Source organism: Oryx dammah, unplaced genomic scaffold (assembly GCF_014754425.2).
Source record: "Oryx dammah isolate SB20612 unplaced genomic scaffold, SCBI_Odam_1.1 HiC_scaffold_5, whole genome shotgun sequence".
Classification (NCBI taxonomy): Eukaryota; Metazoa; Chordata; class Mammalia; order Artiodactyla; family Bovidae; genus Oryx; species Oryx dammah.
The window spans coordinates 15540133-15554525 of NW_024070189.1; the positions used below are offsets into that span (position 1 = coordinate 15540133).

General features: G+C 37.4%; 1 protein-coding gene across 1 annotated transcript in view; it reads right to left on the reverse strand.

Annotated features, from left to right (window-relative positions):
* Positions 1 to 4189: 4189 nt before the first annotated feature.
* Positions 4190 to 14393, reverse strand: part of ARSK (arylsulfatase family member K) — a 60673-nt gene continuing 50469 nt past the window's right edge. The window contains exons 7-8 of the mRNA XM_040241500.1: positions 7115 to 7339; positions 4190 to 5006 (exon numbers count right to left, since the gene is read on the reverse strand). Of these exons, the coding sequence (XP_040097434.1) occupies positions 4717 to 5006; positions 7115 to 7339 (515 nt within the window). The 3' untranslated portion in view covers positions 4190 to 4716. The remainder of the gene's footprint in view (positions 5007 to 7114; positions 7340 to 14393) is intronic.

Sequence of the window (14393 nt, forward strand, 5' to 3'; positions counted from 1 at the left end):
CACCTGGTAATATATTAATGTATTTGGAATATAGAAAAGGAAGTATAGTAGTTTTTGATGTTAGCAATACTAGACTTTTTGAGTTAATGAATTTTCTCTTTTGTTATACATCACTGTACTTTGTTATAAGTCACTGTGTCCTTGCTATGTAAAAATGTAACTTTATCACTATCTTAAGACTAAATAGATCTTAAGGGTTTTCATTTGTTGGGCTGATGTTTGCTGCTTAATCTCCATATTCCCTGTCCTTATAATGAATATAACTAGCATATAGGATAAATAAGTATTAACCTTTAAGATTAATCATGTTAACCTTAGGTTAAATAAATTCCTTTCTTAGTTGTAACCCACTACACCCTCACCCTATAGGAATGCAACTTTATCTGCTACCTTCAGAGGGTGGCACCTGGTTTAAGAAAAAACACCCTTGGAAAAAATAAGTTTTCTAGTTAACTGACCATTATCAGAAAGAAAGGGTTGTAAAATGTCAGCAGGCCTCATGGCCAGAAGATGATGTAAAACCCCTAAGACCTTTTTTTATACATTTATGTGAAGCACCTGATTTTGATAAAGGTCAGGACTGCTGACCCCCGCATGACTCTGTATTCATCCCTATGTATAACAAAAGGTATATAAGCAAACCTAAAAGATAAAGAAATCGGATCAGTTTCTGGAAAGACTGATTCCCCTGTGTCATTTCTTTCTTGCTCCCCATTTTTCTGGCTGAATTCCCATCTGGAGCGTGGGTGCTCACCACGTCTACTTACTTGCCCTGGCTTTTAAGTTCCACGTGAGAAGGAGCCCAAGGAGGGGCACCTTCCAATATTCAAGTGGCGCCAGTGGCCCAACGTAGATGGTGCAAATTTCTTGTCTTGGAATTTTATTGGTATCCCATGTAAACCAAGTTATTCAGCATCTTTTTCTCCACTAATATTTCCTACTACACTATCCATTTCCAATTTCTCTCTATATCTGTAATTAAATAAGTTTTTTGCTAGGATGCGGATTCCGTCCCCCCTCCGAATTACCCTGGATCCACTGGGGGTGGACCCCGGCAGGTTTTTACAGAGTAAAGTGAGAAACCAGTGGAAGGTTTGAGTATCCATCAGGGTGATCTGCTCTATCTTAACAGAATCCCTCTGACTGCTATGTTGAGAAGAGACTGAGGACAGCCAAGGGCAGGCTCAGGGAGACCTCGTAGGAGGCTATTGCAAAACTCCGAACAACAGATGGTGATGGACTGGAAGAGGGAGTGAAAGATGAAGCCCGAAGGTCGTCCTCAATCCGGCTATTGATGAGAGTCAGGTCCTCTCAGACTCTGGTATTAGATGATTTGTCTTGGTTTTGCAAGTTTTTCTTTTTCTTTCTTTCTTTTTCTTTTTTTTTTTTTTTTTTTGCTTTCTTGGTTGTTAAGATACCATTTTGGATTAGATACAGTCCTAAAACATAATTTTACCTAATTATGATTCTACACTGATGGTGCTGGTTTAGTCTCTAGGTCATGTCTGACCCTTGTGACTGCATGTAATTCATCAGGTTCCTCTGTCCGTGGGATTTCCCAGGCAAGAATACTGGAGTCGTGGGCATTTTCTTCTCTGGGATCTTCCCAACCCAGGGACTGAACTTGGGTCTCCTGCATTGCAGGCAGTTTCCTGCACTGAAAGCAGATTCTTTACCAACTGAGTCACCAGAGAAGCTATGCTGAATATGATTAAAACATTGTAGATGCTTGGTAAATTCTAACAATGAATGCATCTTAAAGGGTTTGAACAGAATGAGGTGGATTATATTTACCTTTATATGCCCATGTTTTCAGAATCACATTTCTATTATTATTGCTTTACTTTTCCCTATAATAACATATATACTACACATTAGATATTTTTATATCCCTTAGGTTCAGTTAGGAGGTAGGAGGTAGATTTGTATATTTTAATTTTAACCTCAATAATCGAGTACTGACATCTTTCTGTTAATAGTTTTACTTCAGAATACATCTGAAGTGAAATTTATTTCTGAGAAATTCATACATAAATGCAAAGATAAGCTCATACAAATTCACTGAAGAACAATAAACAAAGAAGATGAACTGGCTCATGAAGAAAATTTCTAAGACAGTTTGAAAAGGGAAGTTAGGTTAAAAAAAAAAGGAAATTAGGTAAAATTGTTATTTGCAGATAGACTTTTTACCTGAAGAATATAAGATACCAACTGGAAAACTACTGGTACAAAAATATATTGTATTGTTGGCATAAAGTAAATATATAGACATAGAGTTTACATATATAAATAACTGGTTAGAAGATACAATGGAAGAAGCATCTATTTAAAATAGCACAGATGATAAAATACCATCAAATGATAAAATAGGTAGGAATAAAATCACCTCTGGCTACACATTAGGATCATCTGCTGGGCAGCTTAACAGACAAAACAGTAGCAAGAACAAAACTGCCCAGATGCCATCCCTGGAATTCTAATCCCACTGCTGTGGGATAGGGTCTGAATTAAGCCACTTCAGTCATGTCTGACTCTTTGCGGCCCCGTGGACTGTAGCCAGCCAAGTTCCTCTGTCCATGGGATTCTCCATGCAAGAATACTCGAGTGGGTTGCCACGTCCTTCTCCAGGGGAACTTCCCGATCCAGGGATTGAACCCGTGTCTCTTATGTCTCCTGCATTGGAGGGCAGGTTTTTTACCACTGGTGCTACTTGGGAAGCACAGGGATGAGGCCTAGGTGGCATTTTTTTTAAAGGTCCTTACTTTCTAAAAATGTCTATGAAGAAACTGATTACATGAAGAAAACTTAATACTATTGAGTGATATAAAGAAAGGGGAAAGTATACTATATTCTTTAGAATAACTGAATATCATAAAAAATTCAGTTCTCCCTAATTTAGACTATACATTTAATATGATATCATAAAAAGACTACCAAGATTTTTCATTTTTGGAACTAGACAGGTTGATTCTAGATTTATATGAGAAAAATAAATAAGCAAGAATAGCCTGGACAATTCTGAAAAAGAAAACTGATTCACGGGAAACAGTCCTATCAGATAGTGCCTGCTGCTGCTGCTGCTAAGTCACTTCAGTCGTGTCCAACTCTGTGCGACCCCATAGACGGCAGCCCACCAGGTTCTGCCGTCCCTGGGATTCTCCAGGCAAGAACACTGGAGTTGGTTGCCATTTCCTTCTCCACAGATAGTGCCTACCCCATTTATAAACAAAATAGAATGGTCCACTGCAAAGTAAGAAATGTTTTGAAAGGACCCAAATGTCAGTGTGACTTGTATATAATAAAAATGTCATTTCAGATCAATAGAGGAAAAGATCATTTATTCAATAAAAGTTGTTATATAGCAAAGTGGCATTTTCTAACTGATGGAATAAATATTACTTATCTCAATAAGAGGTCAATTGGGTGGTCATGTTAAAAGAAACAAGCTAAAGTTAGATCTCTAACATGTAATACATTCCCATGGGTTAAAAATCTAAGCATGAAAAACAAAACTCTAAATGAAGATAGGTAGGAAAAGCCATTCTAAATATGACACAGAACCCCAAAGCCACAAAAGCAAGGATTCATAAATCAGATTGCATGAAAATACCACTTTCTACATGTCAACAAACACTAGGGCACTAGTCAAAATACAAATTATGAAAAGGAAAAAGATATTTGCAGCTTCTCTAACAGACAGAGAGCTAATATCCAAAGTATATAGTAAAAAAGACAAATAACCAACAGAAACTATAGAAATAGAAAAGGTCATAGTAAAGAAAATTCCAATGGCTATTAAATATATGAAAATATGATCTACTTTACACATAGTAAGGAAAATAACAATAAGATATCTTTTATCTGCCCAATTGGCAATAAATGTGAGGACACATGTTTCTAGTAAGAGTATAAATTGGTATAACGTTTGTAGGGGTAATATAGTAGTGTCTAGAGTAATTTTGCTAGATATAGTCTTGCCCCAGCAATTTCACTTCTAGGCTGTCTTTGTTAAAGTGGAGAAAAGGAGAGCAAGCTATGGAACATTTTGCATGGTATGCTGCCATTTGTTGGGGGTGGGGGAGTGCTGTCTCTCAAAGGATACATAGGAAGCTGGTTACAGTGGTTGTCTCCAAAAAGGGGAACTAGATGGCTGAGGGATTGGAAAAGAAAAGAGACTTCACACTCATTGTTAACCCTTTAGTACCTTTTTGAAATTTATACCTTGTGCATATATTTTGCCTATTTAAAAAAATAAAATAAAATCAGCCATATCCATGGTCTGTGTCCCATAAAATACTCCAAATTCTCCCATCAAATACATCCAAATGACCTATGTCCAATCAGATAAAAATAACTCATCAGACACCATCGGATACTCAAAAATAACTATTTTAAGGTTCATAAGTAGTAATTTTAATAATTGTTACAATATTCTATATTCCGTAATATTCAGAGGAACACAACTTTATGTTCTAGTATTTGTTTCCATCCTTTAATACTCCCATTAAGTTGTTAGAAGTTGGTAAGAATAAGGTCTTGATAGTAATCATTTTAAAAATATATTATTCTATAATGATTGGTATCTTGTCTTAAAAGAGTACATTCTTTAATTTAAAATCAGTAATTATTAAAACTGACATTTAAAATGCATAATGAATCATGATTTTATAACATATTTCTATATAGCTCTAAAACATTCTTTTCTTTTTTTGTTGTTCAAATTGTTTTTGGATCAGAGTGGGATTTAAGCCACTGATCGATGGCATTTTCATACTTCTTTGGTTTTTTCAGCCAGTCCTGGTGCCACCTAAGGTTTGCTATGACATTTGAATAGTTTTGCCCTATACTTTTTTTCCACTTGATAAACTGCTCTTTATTGTATTGGTGGACAGAAGCAGAAACCTTAGGGTAGTTAATAATGGAACGAAGCTTCTGATCCAAAGAAGAAGTAACTTCTGGAAACTTTGCAGCAATATTTGTTAATTCATCTGGATCTGAGGAAAGATCTGAAAGAAAAAAAAAATTGAATAACTGTCAAAACAGTTACCTGCTTAAAAAACATTTTTAGAATGTCATTACTCTGTAACAGATAATGCAGTATAGTTTATTTTTATTTTCAGTTCTTCTTAGTGTAGTAAGCTGAAGGATGGTATAAATGGAAACTTAATATATCAAAAGTTAAACACCTTTCTAAATGTATGTCTCTTCCTTCTTATCATTATCCTACTATCACGTTTTCCCCTTTATCTATTCTTAGATGGCAGAAACAGTCAAACTAGTAGGCTGGCTTAGCCTCAGTTCTTTCTGTTTTTGATACTTTGCTTACTTTGATTCACAAAAAAAATATATGTTAGTGCTTATATTGTTCCGTTTCAACAGGCCCAAATGTTCCAGCTGTAGAATTCTTTATATAGTCAAGCCATGTTCTTGCAACTTCCCTTACTCCTAGGTTTTCTGTTTGCTTTTAAATACATTTGCAACCCGTGCTTGGATTTTTGAAAATTACACTCAGTGATACTATTTGAGCAAATAGTCATGGAAATAAGAACTCTCTATCACTACCATCGAGAAAATAATGATAAACATTTCAGATAACATAAACAGTCCTTTGACCTACAATGTAGGAAGACAGAGGATATAACTAGAATGCCAACCTAGTTGGAAAAATAGCAAATTGAAGCTCTTATGACAATTTGCCTGAGACAGTAAATGAACAATGTGTGCACAGTGAGGGAAATAACCCCTACAGGCTTATTTGAGTGCATTAGCCAGAAGATTGCTGATGACACGCATGATTTTGCTGGGTGATTTCAGATGGCACCTCTCTGAGAAAGGGAAATCAGTGAATAGACCCTAGAGAATACAGGAAAGGCAGGCTCCCCCACTGATTCTTTTGATAGTCACATCTGCTTTTTGCAGAACATAAACAATGAATGAACAACAGATGCCCGTTACTCAGCAGAATGAAAACTTAAGTACATTTTTGAAGCCAAGAATCTCCTCCTTTTAGAGTTAAGGATGGGTCAATCAATTCAGCCTCTAAATAATTATTTTGAATTAATAATTTTGGCATTTATAACTGGGAAAAAACTTAGGGAGAAAGGAATATTAAAAATAGCTTTAGCACATTTTATGTGCAAAAAGGTGGCAAAGAATAAGTAAAACCATAGGTCTAATAATGCTGCTCGAAAACAAATTCAGAGTAGTGATTCTACCAGGTTTTTGTAGGGGAGGAGGAGCATGGATTTTGGAGTCAGACCTGGGTTGAAATCCCCAGCTTTTCCACTTCTTAGCTATGAGACTTTGCATAGGTATCTGAACCCTAGTCTTCTCTATAAAATAAGGATGATAATATCATCTTGGAGGGGATTCCCCAATGGCTCAGCAGGTAAAGAATCCATCTGAGATGCAGGAGATGCAGGTTCAACTCCTGGGTCGGGAAGATCCCCCGGAAGAGGTCATGGTAACCCACTACAGCATTCTTGTCAGGAAAATCCCCTGGACAGAGGCGCCTGGTGGTCTACGGTGCATGGGTTGCAAAGAGTCAGACACAATTGAAGCGACTGAGCACACAGCATTATCATCTTGCAGGGATGAGGGGAACGTCAAATAATACATGTAGGATGTCAGCCTCCAAAGGATGGGAGTTAATCTTCCAGAACAACTGAATCCAAGGTACAATGAGAGGGCGCTCCATGAATATCAGAAGACACCTCGATCAGAGGATACAGCCATGTCAGTCTTGAGACCCAGATCAAAAGCCTTAGGGCACTTGCTTTGGCATTCAGATGCTGATTTTCAAAGAAGCAGCTTCTCTCCAGGGCAATATTTTGTAAACTGACCCAGTGTGAGAAACTGCAGGTATTTATTTACTTTAACAAAGATTCGGTTCAGTTGCTCAGTCGTGTCAGACTCTTTGCGACCCCATGGACTGCGGCACGCCGGGCTTCCCTGCCCATCACCAACTCCTGGAGCTTACTCAAATTTATGTCCATCGAGTCGGTGATGCCATCCAACCATCTGAACAAAGATTATTGGCTCCCTTGAGCAAATACTGTATAGGTCAACTCATTAAAAATAATCTCTACCTAAAAAATAATATCAGCAAACTTACCGAAGAGTTGAGGTAATACTGAAACACCATCAGAGTAGGCTATATACTTCCATTGGTTAGTTCGAAGCATGTAGGTGGAAGCATTTACATTGCATCCATGGAATTCACTCAGAATCCAGGGTGGGTGTAGGTTTTTAAACTTTTGTTCATTCTTAAACATTTCTGACGATGATGGCAGCAGAGAGTATCCGCTCAGGTTCTGAGGCAGAGGAATTCCAGCAATATCTACATGACAAAAATAAGACTTTTTTTTTTTTTTTTTATTGCATCCCATAGCATGCGGGATGATCCCTGACCAAGGGGTGGAACCTGTGCCCCCTGCGTTGGAGTCATGGAGTCTTAACCACTGGGTTGCCAGGGAAGTCACAAAATAACACAGGATTTTAAAATAAGTCATTCTTTCATTTGTTGAACATTGATAAATGACATCATTAAAGGTCACAGAGACTAGAGATTGTATATAGATTTTGTAAATAGACTGCCTAGATTCAAATGCTTACTTCCCAGCCTTGTGACTTTGGGCATATTGTTAACCATTCTGAACCTCAGTTTCTTCATCTGTAAAAGGGAAATAATAACAGTGCCTGTATTTCACAGATCTATTTTAGGTTTAAATCTGATAACTTATGTAAAATTCTGAGAATAGTGCCTGACACATAGGAAACCCTCAATAAATATTAGTTAATATCATAAGTCCTTCATTTCTGAATCATTAAGAGATCACAGGTATCTCTCAGATTTGTTCCATAGAATAATAACAAAATGTATATGAGAAAGGAGTCTAGTAGTTACATATGTTTGCCAACAATAGTTAAAATTAAATAAATTTATTGTAGATATAAATTTATTGCTGATATGTATCATAAATCTTCAAGGTATATAGTGTGCCATGTATCCCAAAGTTATTTGATGACAGAATTTCTGTTTATTTCTAAGTAGCATCTTGAGGGACTAATATTTTGCAGAACATATGTTGGGAAATCCTGGATCATACTGATTTAGAGAAAAATAATCTAGTTTTTCCTTATCAAATATAGATACAAAAAACAAAGCATAAGAAATGTCTAACTTAAAAAAGAGGCAGTATTTTTTAAAAGTGGTTTAAAAGCATTTGCTTGGAATTCAAGCTATCTTTTTCCTATAGAAAAATAGGGAATTCGCTAGCAGTCCAGTGGTTAGGGCTCTTGTGATTTCACTTCCATGCACCCAGGTTCAATCCCTGGTAGAAAAACTAAGATCTCATGAGCCATGAAAAAAAAATTACCATTGATTATGGCTGGGGACTTGGGATAGTTCCAAAAGGAGTCTGTAGTTGCCTCCCCCACAGTTTCTCTGGTTCCAATGTTCCATGTTTTTAGATACATTAATTTAGAAATAATTATATTTCCAATGAAAAATAGAAAGTACTATATCTGCAATGCTAGAAATGAAATAAATTGAATAATAAAATTATTTTAGCTTGACTGTATATATTTAAGTGAGCTTCCCAGGTGGCTCAGTGGTAAAGAATTCACTTGTCAATGCAGGAGACCCAGGTTGGATCCCTGCGTTGGGAAGATCTCCTGGAGAGGGAAATGGCAAGCCACTCCAGTATTCTTGGGTGGAAAATTCCAGGGACAGAGGAGCCTGGCGGGCCACAGTCCATGGGGTTGCAAAGAGTTGGCCACAACTGAGCAACTGAGCCCACACATAAAGGTATGTGAGGCAAAACAGATTAATTAAAAGAGAATAAGGAAGTAGACAAAGGCCTTTAATATAAATCTTCTAAAGGGACTTGTTTTACATGTGAAAGTGAAGTCGCTCATTCGTGTCTGACTCTTTGCGACCCCATGGACGGTAGCCTACCAGGCTCCGTGGTCCATGGGATTTCCCAGGCAAGAATACTGGAGTGGGCTGCCGTTTCTTTCTCCAGGGGGGTCTTCCCAACCCAGGGATCGAACCCAGGTCTCCTGCATTGCAGACAGATGCTTTACCGTCTGAGCCACTATAACTTAATTTAAAAAAACTGTATCTTCCATTTCCTTGGAAGGGGCATATTACAAGTCCTAATCTTCTGCCAACCATCCATCATCAGGGAGTTTTTTTTGAGAAAGAATGACAAGCAAAAGAAAGAAAGGAAGAGAAATATTTGAGATAACTGATTAATAACAAAAGAAGAAGAAAGAGCAAAGATGTTAAAGAGACAAAATGCACAAGATGCACAAGAGAAAAGATAGCTCAGGACTTCCCTGGAGGTCCAACGGTTAAAACTCTGCCTGCCAGTCGAGGGATCTGCATTGCTTCCCGGGTGGGGGAAGATTCCATGTGCCATGTGGCAACTGAGCCTCTGTGCCACAACTACCGAGCCCGCATTCTGGAGTCTGTTCACTGCAACAAGGGAAGCCAAGGACATGAGAAACCCATGTGCTTACTGCAACTAGAGAGCAGCCCCTGCTCGCCGCAACGAGAGAAGGCCCATGCACAGCAACGAAGACCCAGTGAGGCCAAAACTTTTACATAATTAAAAAAATAATAATAATTTTAAAAAAGAACAGGATGGCCCAAGATGAAACTAGTTGAGCTGCAAGACAGTAGGCTACTTACTGTAAGGTCTACTGTAAGAAGTAGAGAAGGAAATGGCAACCCACTCCAGGATTCTTGCCTGGAAAATCCCATGGATGGAGAAGCCTGGAGGGCTACAGTCTATAGGGTCGAAAACAGTCAGACACGACTGAGTGACCTCACTTTCACTGTAAGAAGAAAGCGGCCCAGGAACAGGCTGGGTCAGGCTGGTCAGTGTGTCAGCCGTCAGCGGCATCACTGGGAGGCAGAGGAAGAGAGAGAAGGGCTTTGGAGACGGCCTGAAAGCAGGGGCCAACTGGCATACACTCATGACTGGGGAGTTTCCTGTATTTAGCATCTTAATCAACTTTAATACTTAGAAATGCCTTATTTCAGATCTAATCTTAGCCTAATTTTCCTAAAAAATCTTGTTAGACTAAAGAAAATTTAAATAATTCTCTTGTGTTTATTTGTGTTAAACTGGGATAAGAATCCATTTAAGTATATATATATATTTCTTACTCATCTAATAAGCTAGTTGCTATTCCAGATGTAGGGAAACAACAGTGGACAAAGCAGGTAAGCTCTCTCAGACTCTAACAGCATACATTCTAATGTGGGGAGACAGATAAATATGCCAGGTGGTAATCAGTGCAACGAAGAAAAATAAAGCAGGGTAAGAGGGCTAGAGAGTGATGGCAGGAATGTGTGTGTGCCCGGTTATACAGGATGGTCAGGCGAGGCCTCTCTGATAAGGTGACGTAAACAGAGACCCGAGAAGAAAGGGCTGCGGTGAGCCCAGCAGATCTCTGGAATTGGAGAGGAAGGGCATTCACCCAGGGAACAGCACTTGTAAACACTGAGGCAGGAATCCGCTTCATTCTATCTGCTCCCCAAATACTAAGGAGTCCAGCATGGCTGGAGCAGAGTATGTCAGGGTAAAGTTTTTTGAGATCAGTTGCGGGGAGGAAGAAATCATGTTGGACTCACAGGTCTAATCATAGATTCTGGATTTTACTCTAAGTGATTTTGAACAGAATCATGTCATGGTTTAGATGGTAACTATTGCATGGTGATGCAGGAGATGTGGGTTCGATCCCTGGATCAGGAAGATCCCCTGGAGGAGGAAATGGCAAACTCACTCCAGTATTCTCACCTGGAGAATCCCATGGACAGAGGAGCCTGGCAGGCTGCAGTCCCTGGGGTCACAAAGAGTCAGACACAGCTTAGTGACATTAATATAAAAATATTAAATAATATAAAAATATTAATGTTAATAATATCTCACATTTAACCATTTACCACGTTCCAGTCATTGTTCTAGGCTATGGAACAGTCACTGTTATTTTCATTTTATTGATAAGAAAACTGAAGACCAGACATGTTAAATTTCTTTCTCAAGGGTATACAGTTGGTAAATGCTGAAGGAGGTATTTGAATTTAGGCAGTCTGACTCCAGGATCTCTGGAGTCTTCAAAACTGCTCCACAAGTCTGGATCTACTGTAGTTATTCAACTTTACAGTATTTTTTAGCCAATTAAAAACAAAATAATCTATGTAAAATGACCCTCCCAACCCTCCACTAAGATCCTTTAACAAGGAAGGTTTTGCAATTTAAATCATTAGTATTGAAGCATTATTTTAAACACAACTGCATTTTTATACAATTACATTTTCACAGTTTAAACAGATTCTGGATTTATCCTTTATGTGAAAAGTAGGTAGGTATTTAAAAAAAGGCCAACTATTAAATGAAAAAAATTCACATGAAAATAAGTTTAAAAGAGAATGTCAAGACAATTTTAATTTAAAAATGGTATTATTTCTAAGTGAGCTAAAGGATGCTGATACTAGATTATTAGAGAAGAAAATATTTTGGGGAGTAATTATTTTAAAAAACTATTTTATTGAAGTATAGCTGACTTACAATGTTGTGTAATTTCTACTGTATAGCAAAGTGATTCTCTTACACATACACGTACACATTCTTTTTCATATTCCTTTCCATTATGGTTTACCACAGGTTGGGGAGTACTTTTTAAAGCATAATCTCTGAATTAATGATATTAACTTTATAACAGTATAAAGAATTCCTGTTCAGAGAGCTGGCACTTTTCTGCCAGTCCTAGAAAATGACAAAGGGATAGGGCTTACAACGATAGACTAAAAGAACTCTTCCTACCTTATCATCAAATATCATTTCATAGAAAATAATAACTCTTCCAAAGTATCTTTAAAAACTGTTCATAAATTCAATGTTTTTAATAAAAACATTGTACCATCTTAAATTTCAACAGGCTTTTTTTATAGTAAGGTACTTTACTAAAATAGGAATACCAATTGGTCTTTCCTATTTAATATCTTTCTACTTAAGGTTTTTTGAGTCACCATCTTTTATGTATTTCTAACGTTCAAAGAACGGAAGGGAAGAGGAAGTCTGGCTTGAGGTTTTGATCCGAGAAATTTAATCCCATATTCTGTATAAATTGGATTCATACAAAACAATACAGCTATGTACGGCTAAGGTAATATAGAAAGGACCTTTGGAAGTCTCAGAATAGATTATGTCTGTTTTAAGCTTCTAACTGGTTAGGAAGAATCACAAAATAAATCTTTTATAGACACTTTATCAAAATCTGTATGTTTATTAAGCTTAGATAGAGTACACTGTCTCACAGGTCTAAATTTAGAGTTATTAATCACTACTAAAAGTAGCTTTAAACTCTAAATACTTTCATTTTAAAAGGCTGAATTAAACATCAGATTAAACCCAGACCATCAGAATTATCTTTGCCTTGTTGACTTGAAAGTTTGTTTAAACAAGGCAACAGATTCAGTTTATGCTAATCCTGGTTTAATTGTTAATAGTATCCCTTTACTCTAAAAAAATGTGCTGATTTGGACAATAAATTATGTAGATACTTTATCTCAATAACCAACAAGCCACACCAAAACAAAAAACTATATACTTTAAAAGCCTACAGTTTTCTTTTCAATAATACAGGGGGGCCATGTCATTTATCATTTCACTTTTTAAAGTAAAATTGACTATTTTTTACCCAGTTCATCACTACTAGATATTCATACTGTTCCTAATTCTTTAATATAATGTAATATTATCCATGGAGATAAATCTTTGTGTGCATCTATAGGTTAATTTGGACATGGAACAACAGACTGGTTCCAAACCGGGAAAAGGAGTATGTCAAGGCTGTATATTGTCATCCTGCTTATTTAACTTATATGCAGATTACATCATGAGAAATGCTGGACTGGATGAAGCACAAGCTGGACTCAAGGTTGCCAGGAGAAATATCAATAATCTCAGATATGCAGATGACACCACCCTTATGGCAGAAAGCAAAGAAGAAGTAAAGAGACTCTTGATGAAAATGAAAGAGGAAAGTGAACAAGTTGGCTTAAAACTCAACATTCAGAAAACTAAGATCATGGCATCTGGTCCCATCACTTCATGGTAAATAGAGGGGGAAACAGTGGAAACAGTAAGAGACTTTATATTTTGGGGCTCCAAAATCACTGAAGGTCATGACTGCAGCCATGAAATTAAGACGTTTGTTCCTTGGAAGAAAAGTTATGACCAACATATTAAAAAGTAGGGACATTACTTTGCCAACAAAGGTCTAGTCAAAGATATGGTTTTTCCAGTAGTCATGTATGGATGTGAGAGTTGGGCCATAAAGAAAGCTGAGCACCAAAGAATTGATGGTTTTGAATTGTGTTGGAGAAGACTCTTGAAAGTCTCTTGGACTGCAAGGAGAATAAACCAGTCCATCCTAAAGGAAATCAGACCTGAATATTCATTGGAAGGACTGATGCTGAAGCTGAAACTCCAATACCTTGGCTACCTGATGTGAAGAACTGACTCATTGGAAAAGACCCTGATGCTGGGAAAGATCAAAGGCAGGAGGAGAAGGGGATGACAGAGGATGAGATAGTTGGATGGCATCACTGACTCAATGGACATGAGTTTGGGTAAACTCCGGGAGTTGGTGATGGACAGGGAGGCCTGGTGTGCTGTGGTTCATGGGGTCTCAAAGAGTCAGACACTACTGAGCAACTGAGCTGAAATGAATAGGTTAATTCCTAAAATTGGAATTTTCTAGGTCAAAATATATGCATATTTCTAAGCAATTTGGAACATAATGCCACATTTGCCTCCAGGAAATCTGTGCCAGTTTATACTCCCAGCAGCAGAACATGAGAAGGCATATTTCCAATATGAGCTTTTCTGCTTTTTAAAAGAATCTTTGCAAACTCTATGTGTGAAAGAAAAAGGGTGTCTTCTTGTTTTAATATTTTTCTGACTATTGAGTTTGAAGCTCTAAAAATATCTTGGCCATTTGTATGTCTTCTGTTGTGAATTGCTTATTTATATATTCTGGTCAATTTGCTAATAGGGTATGTCTCTTTTTCATAGGCTTGTGAGAGTTCTATTAATATTAACCTATCACTTATAAAAGGTTAATTTTAGATAAATAATGTTACATGTTGTTTCCCAGCTCCAGCAAAGGTTCTTGTTTTTTATTTTTTGGCCTTGATGTGTGGCATGTGTGGGATCTTAATTCCCGGACCAGGGATCAAAGCTTCACCCCCTGCAGTGGAAGCACAGAGTCTTAAGCAGTGGGCCTCTAGGGAAGTCCCCTAAGGCTCCCCCTTGCATCTTTCTGTTTCTGCCTTATCTCTGATTAACATCTGGTTAATAGGATGCTTCATTGTT